This window comes from Geospiza fortis, unplaced genomic scaffold (genome assembly GCF_000277835.1).
Source record: "Geospiza fortis unplaced genomic scaffold, GeoFor_1.0 scaffold23, whole genome shotgun sequence".
Taxonomy (NCBI): Eukaryota; Metazoa; Chordata; class Aves; order Passeriformes; family Thraupidae; genus Geospiza; species Geospiza fortis.
In genome coordinates, this window is record NW_005054303.1 from 5,860,333 (window position 1) to 5,869,397 (window position 9,065).

At 39.7% G+C, this 9,065-nt stretch overlaps 1 protein-coding gene across 1 annotated transcript in view; it reads left to right on the forward strand.

Annotated features, from left to right (window-relative positions):
• The window catches only part of DYNC1H1 (dynein cytoplasmic 1 heavy chain 1), a 42,159-nt gene extending 33,554 nt beyond the window's left edge, over positions 1 to 8,605 (forward strand). The window contains exons 63-77 of the mRNA XM_031066289.1: positions 810 to 885; positions 1,888 to 2,048; positions 2,299 to 2,410; positions 2,493 to 2,553; positions 2,913 to 3,036; positions 3,368 to 3,481; positions 3,766 to 3,936; positions 4,084 to 4,301; positions 4,495 to 4,598; positions 4,976 to 5,187; positions 5,661 to 5,814; positions 6,619 to 6,761; positions 7,149 to 7,317; positions 7,677 to 7,804; positions 8,226 to 8,605. Of these exons, the coding sequence (XP_030922149.1) occupies positions 810 to 885; positions 1,888 to 2,048; positions 2,299 to 2,410; positions 2,493 to 2,553; positions 2,913 to 3,036; positions 3,368 to 3,481; positions 3,766 to 3,936; positions 4,084 to 4,301; positions 4,495 to 4,598; positions 4,976 to 5,187; positions 5,661 to 5,814; positions 6,619 to 6,761; positions 7,149 to 7,317; positions 7,677 to 7,804; positions 8,226 to 8,354 (2,076 nt within the window). The 3' untranslated portion in view covers positions 8,355 to 8,605. The remainder of the gene's footprint in view (positions 1 to 809; positions 886 to 1,887; positions 2,049 to 2,298; positions 2,411 to 2,492; positions 2,554 to 2,912; positions 3,037 to 3,367; positions 3,482 to 3,765; positions 3,937 to 4,083; positions 4,302 to 4,494; positions 4,599 to 4,975; positions 5,188 to 5,660; positions 5,815 to 6,618; positions 6,762 to 7,148; positions 7,318 to 7,676; positions 7,805 to 8,225) is intronic.
• Positions 8,606 to 9,065: the final 460 nt, after the last annotated feature.

The window sequence follows — 9,065 nt, forward strand, 5'->3', positions numbered from 1 at the left end:
TGAGTGTTGCCTAGGGTCTGTCTCTCCACTGAACTATCTTGTTAAGCTTTTCAGGTGTCTGCTTGAAAAGCTTCATGCTTACAAACAAGCTCTCCTGCTGTGGAAAGGGAAGTCCTGAAGATTGACTAGTTGTAGTTCTGGAAATGAATGTTATTACTTCCCTCATAACCCAGCTGTGAAACTTGTGAAGACCAGCACTGTTCATCATTCAGAAACAGTTTTACCATGCCTCTGGCTTTGTGGTTGGCCTGCTTTGATTCCTATGGTACCAGAAAGTGTGACACTGCCTGTATTTTGCTGCATCACTATTGTGTGATAATTATGCAGTAGAGGGGAGCAGCCTCAGCCACACATAACTTCATTATGGTGGGCTCTTGAACATGCCTAAGTGGAATCAATTCGGATAGTACTCAGCTGCTGAATGCTTCACCTTCTCATGACTGAAGTGTTCAAAGAGTAATGCATCTTTGTCTTGACTGTGAAACTGTATGTCATAAATTACATCCATATCTTAAATAGTACCCATTTGGTTTGCCCTGCCTAATTTTTATATTAGAAGTTGAATTCTCTTTACTACATCTAATTTTTCTCAAACTGTTCAGCCTGGGGTAAAATAACTTACAGCTTGGCCTGGGACTTGATAAAGATCTGTAGAATCAGGTGTGCTGGAGGCTATCAGTGAAATTATTTGGCACATCTAAAGATAGGATAATAGACAAAGTGTAATTTGAGTTTTACATATCCTTGCTGTATGTTTCTGATATCTTGAAAGTCAACTTCAGGTTTTTTACATTTTTTTTTCAATACAGCAATTCTGTATCTGGCTGGACAGCAGTTCCCCAGAACAGACTGTACCATACCTGTGGACTGAAGAAAAACCTGCAAGTAAGTGAATGTGCACTGTCATCCATATCAGTCCTACTGTACTGATCCAAGTAGTTACTATGATTTTAAAAGCAATTCTAAAGTAGAATTTAAATTTGGACCTTAATGGTTGAGAAAATCATAAGGTTGGGATTGTATAAGAACTTCAAGTCTAGTGGGTTTGGTTCTGGGTTGTTTTGGAGTTTTTTGGGAGGTTTATTTGTTTTCACTGGATTTTTTTAAACCAAACTGTTAGAAGCAGTAGTGACTGCACTTGGTTGCTGCACCTTAACCTGTGATCTGGTCTCCCACTGAGGATGAAACATAATTCTACAATCTCATTAGATTGCATAATAGTTTGGATTAACCTTAGTCATTGCCAATCTGGAGATATCTCAGTACTCTAAAAAGCTCAAAGACAGATCTTCTGAGGACAGAGCTGGCCTAGTAGAGTTTTAGACCTGCAGTTGTACCTAAGCATGAAGTTAGCTCTTGCTACATTAGTTGTCAGTGCTGATTTTTCAAGAGTGAGAACTTGGGGGTAACTGTTGCCCTTCGGTTCCTCCCCTGTCTGAAAGGTAACTTCAGGAAGTGTTGCTGTCTTTGATCATTCCATGCTCATTCCTGTCACTTTCTAAATTAAGGATTCTAAGCTCATATTTACTAGCTGCTTATTGAAGCTGCTGGAGCATTAACTGAAACAGCTCTAGGTTATCTACCCCTGTCCATGCTAGTCAAGCATTTTGTGAGTGAGAAGATGTGAAAAGATCTATTGTCCCTGGAAATGAAAATCACTCATGTCAATAATTCTAGCCTGTAGATTTTGTAAACCAGCTGAAGCTGCTAATTTTTTTTTAGTCGTCAAATTGAAAACAGAACATAAGCATTTCATTGAAAAGTTGCATCAGATCTTCCAAAAGGATATTAACTTTTTAAATATGTAGTCTTCAGAACAAGATGGGGAGAAATTGAATGGAGAATTGAAGAGAGGAGGGTCCATCTAATCCTGTCTCCTGTTTCCAGCTCCCATTGGACAGGCCATCCATCGCTTGCTTCTGATCCAGGCCTTCCGTCCAGATCGTTTGTTGGCCATGGCACATACCTTTGTTTCAACAAATCTTGGAGAGTCTTTCATGTCCATTATGGAGCAGCCCTTAGATCTGACACACATTGTGGATACAGAGGTAAACTGCTTGGATTTGAAATGCTTAGGGCCACCTTGCATGAGTTCCACAATGAGTTAAGCTATCCAGTGAGCATCTCTTCCACTTCCCCTTCTCTGGTATGAGGAGTGGATTGTTTTTCTTTTTTTTTAATAAAACTAAGAGTAACATAACGGTTTTAGTTGTACAGAGGGAAGAAATGCTGAGCTTACTCCATTCTCATATTTATCTAGTGATTGATTCATATCCTTTTCAACTTCTTGGAGCACAGGTGAAACCAAATACCCCTGTGCTGATGTGTTCGGTGCCTGGTTATGATGCCAGTGGTCACGTTGAAGACCTTGCAGCTGAGCAGAATACACAGATTACTTCTATTGCTATTGGTAAGAGCGTACCTTATTTCAACATCTGAGCATAAATGAAATTGTTAGCAGTAAGAGATTTAGCAACCCTTTTGTCTTTTAGGTTCTGCGGAAGGGTTTAACCAAGCAGATAAAGCAATAAACACAGCAGTGAAATCTGGAAGGTAAGTTCTATTTCATTTTCAGCTAGAATACTGCCTTGTAGAAAGGTAAAAGGGGGAAGTTTATTGGTTAAAGAGATAAAACTGTGAGTAAAACAAAAGAGTAGGCCTGTTTTTGGAATTTAAGTTTGTAATAGCAAGCACATCTGTTTAAATATTTTCAGGAGAAGTAGGTTGTACCTGAAAAACAAGAAAGTTACATCATTTACAGTAGATAGTAACTGATTCTATGTAGAAGGCAAGTTTAAAAGAGGGAGGAAAATCTGTAGCATTGATACATTCTGTTGCTCTTTGTGATGATCACAGCCAGGATCCATAAGCTGTTCGTTAAAAAACACTTGTTCTGTTTCAAAAATTCACAGATGGGTAATGCTGAAGAATGTTCACCTGGCTCCTGGCTGGCTCATGCAACTAGAAAAGAAACTACATTCCCTGCAACCCCATGCTTGCTTCAGACTCTTCCTTACCATGGAGATTAATCCAAAGGTAATGGTGATTTAAAATTTGGTTGTTTTGCAGAGTAACTGGCTTGCAGAGCTAAGAGTGCTCCACAGAGAAGGTCCTCTCATGACTGTCTTCTGCAGTAAAAAAGAAGGAAAATACACACCTATCAGGGCAGTTATTATCCTTGCTTTCTGATGGACTGAACTGTAACTGTAAAGTTGATACTGTTCCTTTTGCTGATTCCCCTAATCTCCAAAAGAAAGGCAGTACTTCATGTGCTCACCATGAGGTTTTGAAGCTAATGCAAACTCTGCTGGGATTTAATTTAGTGAAGGCTGAAGCAGCTGGATTTGAGCTTATTGATCTTCTCTAGGTGCCAGTGAATTTGTTACGGGCCGGCCGGATCTTCGTGTTTGAGCCTCCTCCTGGTGTAAAGGCAAACATGCTGAGGACCTTCAGTAGCATTCCAGTTTCTAGGATGTGCAAGGTGAGGCTGTGGTTTGTCTTGATGAAACTAAATGGATGAACATGTTTGTTGAAATCTACCTTAGATGATAAAACCTGAGATATTAAGATGTACTTGAAGTGTTTTTTCTCTCCTCACCCAAGCAAAGTAGTAGTTGCTTTTTCTGTTGGTGGAATGTATTCAGTTTCAGTAGCAATCTAGCATTAAATCTGATACTTTCTAGTCTTTTAGCAGGCTTTGGTTTTATCAGTTCACTTGAGTGACAGTTGTTTGGTTTTGTGCTGGTTTTTTCTCCCCACTTCTAGTCTCCAAATGAGCGTGCTCGTTTGTATTTCCTCCTTGCCTGGTTCCATGCCATTATCCAAGAGCGCCTGCGCTATGCTCCCTTGGGCTGGTCCAAGAAGTATGAGTTTGGAGAGTCTGATCTGAGATCTGCCTGTGACACAGTGGATACCTGGCTGGATGATACAGCAAAGGCAAGTAGTGTTGTGTGCTTAAGCACAGGTGGCAAATTACTTTGGATCTTCACTGAAACAGTCTGTTCTGGAAAAATTAAGGAAGTTAAATAAGTAGGCACAAAAAACCTGTTTGGTAATTTAACAATTGTTTCCTGCTAATTATAGGGTCGCCAGAACATTTCCCCTGATAAGATCCCCTGGTCTGCACTGAAGACACTGATGGCCCAATCTATCTATGGAGGTCGTATCGATAATGAATTTGATCAGCGTTTGTTAAACACTTTCTTGGAACGTCTGTTCACCACCTTAAGTTTTGACAGTGAATTCAAACTGGCTTGCAAGGTTGATGGACACAAAGATATTCAGATGCCAGATGGAATCAGGTATCATTTTTTCCTTATCCTGATCTCTTATGTACGACTTTTTTTTTAATTAGAAAACTGTACACAAAGAAAGAAAAAACCAAGCTCATAACTTGTCTTTCTGTGCTGTGTGAGTATCTGTCTCAGGCAAAGCATTACCTTGGCATTCTAGCAGAGGAAACCCTTTAATGAATATTAAAACTCTGCCTTGCAGGCGTGAAGAGTTTGTCCAGTGGGTTGAGATGCTCCCAGATACACAAACACCATCATGGCTGGGACTGCCAAATAATGCAGAGAAAGTTCTTCTCACCACACAAGGTAAATCCAGAACTTAGCAATGTCTTCCATAGAGTACCAGGCCACCATTTTAACTAAAAAGCAGAAGAAAAATACAAGTTTTGCTAAAGAGTTGATAGCTTTCTCCTTCTCCCTCAACATAATTGGTTTTGGAGTAATCCAAAAACTGACCAGGAGCCTGTGAATCAAAAAAAGCCAGTTACATTTAGTCTTCCAGATGGCAAGCTCCTATCTTGATTCTGGAAAGCTTTATTGTAAGCTTCTGGAGTCACCTACAGCTGGGCAGTTCTGAATCTTAGGTTTAGACTTGGAATAATGGAAAGTCCTGGTTCTTACCTATAGTGGGATGTTGTAACCTTGATGCCACTGCTTCTCTAACAGCAAATCTTCTGTTTTAGGCATAGATATGATCAGTAAAATGCTGAAAATGCAGATGCTGGAGGATGAGGATGATCTGGCTTATGCAGAAACTGAGAAGAAGACAAGAACTGATTCTACATCAGATGGACGCCCAGCCTGGATGAGAACACTGCATACCACAGCCTCTAACTGGCTTCACCTTATCCCACAAACTCTAAACCATCTGAAGCGGACTGTGGAAAACATTAAAGTAAGAACTATGTTTTATTTAATGGGGGCATAGGAAAAGCACAAGTTCAGGTGCATTGTGATTTGGAAGTACCAGCTACACTGCTGAGGGGTCAATGGAACCTGGGTCAATGCTGATTTTGAGTGCCATAGCCATGTAATGACCTGCTAGGTTTCTTGAAATGCTCCTAAAACTTGGTTTATATCTTTTGGGTAGCATTTGAAGAAATGCAATGGCAAATAGTCTAGCCAGACAGTCTGCATTAATTGTTCAAATGTGACTTCTACTTTCTGGCTTCTTCAAGGAAGAGGAGATTGTTTGTTGTAAAACAGCTTCTGTAATCACTTTCTGCACCACAGGCTGCATCTTCCTGATCAGTGCTTGTAGTCAGAGTGTTACTGCTCCATCCACTCAGAATTTGGAGGTTGTTTTTTGCAGCAGTTTTCCAGCAAGAACTTTGATCTGTGGCTTACTTTAAATGTTTTGACCATCAGGATCCTCTGTTCCGGTTCTTTGAGAGAGAGGTGAAAATGGGAGCTAAGCTGCTCCAGGATGTTCGTCAGGACCTGGCAGACGTGGTTCAAGTGTGTGAGGGGAAAAAGAAACAAACCAACTATTTGCGTACACTGATAAATGAGCTGGTGAAAGGTACGGCAGTTCAAACCAGCATCTCCAGGGCTCTCTTTGCTGCTTGCACTCTGTAAGAGGCTGCTGTGGTCAGCAGCTTAAAAAAGAACAAAAATGGTAGAAAAATGTCGATAGACTTTGTCATTTAACACAAATAGTTCTTAAATTTGAGCATAAAATTCCCATTGGCTTGATATGAGATTCCAAGTTGAGCCTAATAATTAGGCTTTAATAATATAATAATTCAGCTTTAATAGTAATGTATTAGGCACTTTTTTTTACAATTTATATTAGCAGCTTAGTTTCTAGGCTGAAATCTTACTAAATTCTCTCAATTTCTGACTTGTGACAGAAAAAAGTTATTTTTACCACCAGATGAGCAGTATTGGTCCTATAAAATCTAGAAAATATTCAAGCTCTCTGAATTTCTTTTTAAAGATTGTACATGTGGAATTTTCACAAACATGCTGCCTGTTGTAATACATGGTGATTTGAACAAAAGCATTTTCTGAAACACAGATACTCAACCTCTTCAGCTTTTTCTAAAGAACTCAAATCTTCATGCAGAGCTGAAGATCAGATCTTGCAGTAAATAGCTGTGTGTAACTGCAGCTGCTCTTGAAGGGTGTCTGTAATTGGGTGGCATTTTAAATACAGAGTAGACCTAGAGGCCATTTGCTCTGTAATCTTTGGAAGTGTTTTCACTTACTGAAGGGCCTTTGAAAATAGAAGCTGATATTCGAGTCCAAATCTTCAAAGTTTTAATATAGTGTGTAATTTCAACCTGTATATGAACAAAACTTAATTCTAATCCCATCTTTGTAGGTATTTTGCCTCGTAGCTGGTCTCATTACACAGTGCCAGCTGGTATGACTGTTATCCAGTGGGTGTCTGACTTCAGTGAGCGCATTAAACAGCTCCAGAATATTTCCCAGGCAGCTGCATCTGGTGGAGCAAAAGAACTGAAGGTACTTTGTGCTGACTTCTCAGGGTTATTGGTGGAGCTGTGTAACTGCTTTCTGGAGTCTTCACATCAGGACTTCTGAACAGCCCCTCAGTCAATGAACTTGAGTCAGTGTTCTCTGAAATCTCTGTAAATACTGCTGAGCATCTCCTGATCACAGCGTGATGAGGCTTAGCAGGGTAACTGTGCACAGAGATCAGAGGGAGCAGTAGTATTGTGGGACAGTGGGAGACAAAGCCTTAGAGCAAAAAGCATCTTATCAGTTACACTGTGTTCCAGTAGTAGCAGGAACATTTTAATGTAAATAGATTGCTGAAGTATTTATAATAGTCATTAATTAATACTACAGCTGAAATACTTTTTTTCCCCTTTATTTTTCCCCCTTAAATAGAACATCCATGTGTGCCTGGGTGGCCTGTTTGTACCAGAGGCATATATTACTGCTACAAGACAATATGTTGCCCAGGCAAACAGTTGGTCCCTTGAAGAGCTCTGTCTTGAGGTCAATGTTACAACTACCCAGAACGCAGTCCTGGATGCCTGCAGCTTTGGAGTCACAGGTAAACTGAGCTGAAGGAAGGGAGCTTCCTCTGAAATGTTTTCAGAAGCTTCTGTATTAAATGGGCTATGTCAAATGAAAAGGATGCTGTTGTTGAAAAAGTTAAAACACAATTTCTGAAAGTATTTTCAAATTAGTTTGACATTAGTTATTAGGGAAGTACTTTCAATGCTAATAAATCTCAAGACCAGGGTCAGTATATATTGAACTGGTATTGCATAGTGTATCACCTATAACCTCTTCATTTTGCATTATGAAATACTTCTCATTTAGTGGATTTAGCCCTTAAATGATACAGAAGGAGACAGCCTTTGGATGTATGAAAGCTCTTAAAACTCTAAACTGCATTGCAATTTGCAGGCCTGAAGCTCCAGGGAGCTACGTGCAGTAACAACAAGCTGTCACTTTCAAATGCTATTTCAACCGTCCTGCCCATTACACAGCTTCGCTGGATCAAGCAGACAAATGCTGATAAAAAAGCAAATGTTGTAAGTATGATGATGAAAATATTTAGATATCCCTAGCAATTCTTTCCTAAGACTTTATGGATACTTGTACCATGCACAGCAAATCAAAATGTTGTTCTCTAATTACTCTTGGTGTCAGTTGGCATCTGATTTCAGGGCTAGCAGCAAACAGACCTAGTGCTGACTCTGTCTTTCCTTTGTAGATAGATAAAAAGGAGAGACATCCAAAAATGCTGTTCAGTGCTGTTCAAGTCGAAACTCAAATTTATATCTATAGCAGCATCTGTAAATTTATTAGGTCTTGGGGTTTTTCCCTCATATTTTGAGTACTGGGTTATCTGAGACTAAATTCCCATCTCATTGGTACCATATAGTGTTAGAGAAACCTGTGACACTCTTCAGCTGTTTTACAGAACTCTCCTATATTCATGTTTTTCCCCAGGTTACTTTACCAGTTTATCTGAACTTCACTCGTGCTGATCTGATTTTCACCGTTGACTTTGAAATTGCCACCAAGGAAGATCCCCGCAGCTTCTATGAGCGTGGTGTTGCAGTTCTCTGCACTGAGTGAACAAATCTATTTTCACTGGTTAATGCTATAGTAAGTGTCAGTCTTCTATGTAGTGCTCACCTGTACTTTTGTAATCAGGGTAGGTTAGCAGATGGATTTGTGTCAAGTTGGCTGGAAAGGTGACAGTGCAGTGGGAAGATAGGCCAGAGAGATTTGTTTGAAGGAAGATTGAATGAGGTTTTTAGAGGGTTATTGGTAGATGTGATATTTGATGGATTATGTTATATTAAATAAAATATATATCAAAAATTTTGACCATCTATTTCTGTTAATCTAATTCTTAGTGATGATTTTGGTCTGGAAAACCTATACCCATGATCTTTGCAGAGAATAACTATGAATTGCTCTTCAAGCTAACCTCCAGTAACAGGAACCTTGGAATGTAAGTCTGTAGTACAGTAAGACACAAAACCTGACATCTGCTGTGACACTTCAGGCCATTGCATTAATTAATTGCAATGGACTGGGTCTGACTTGAAGTAACCTGCTACAATGCATTGAGAAGCTGGAGCATCCTGAGCTAAGCTTTCTTGTCCTATTGACCACAGAGCTTCCTCTTTCTCAAATTGCTTTTATGGTGAAATATGTCCCCACATTTATGTCTCAGTAACCCAAGAGGAGGCTATTAAAGGCTTACACATTGAGTTACAATATTATTTGAGACTCTGACATGTGACCAACCGTTACTAAATTAGGAAAGCTGAGAGTTCC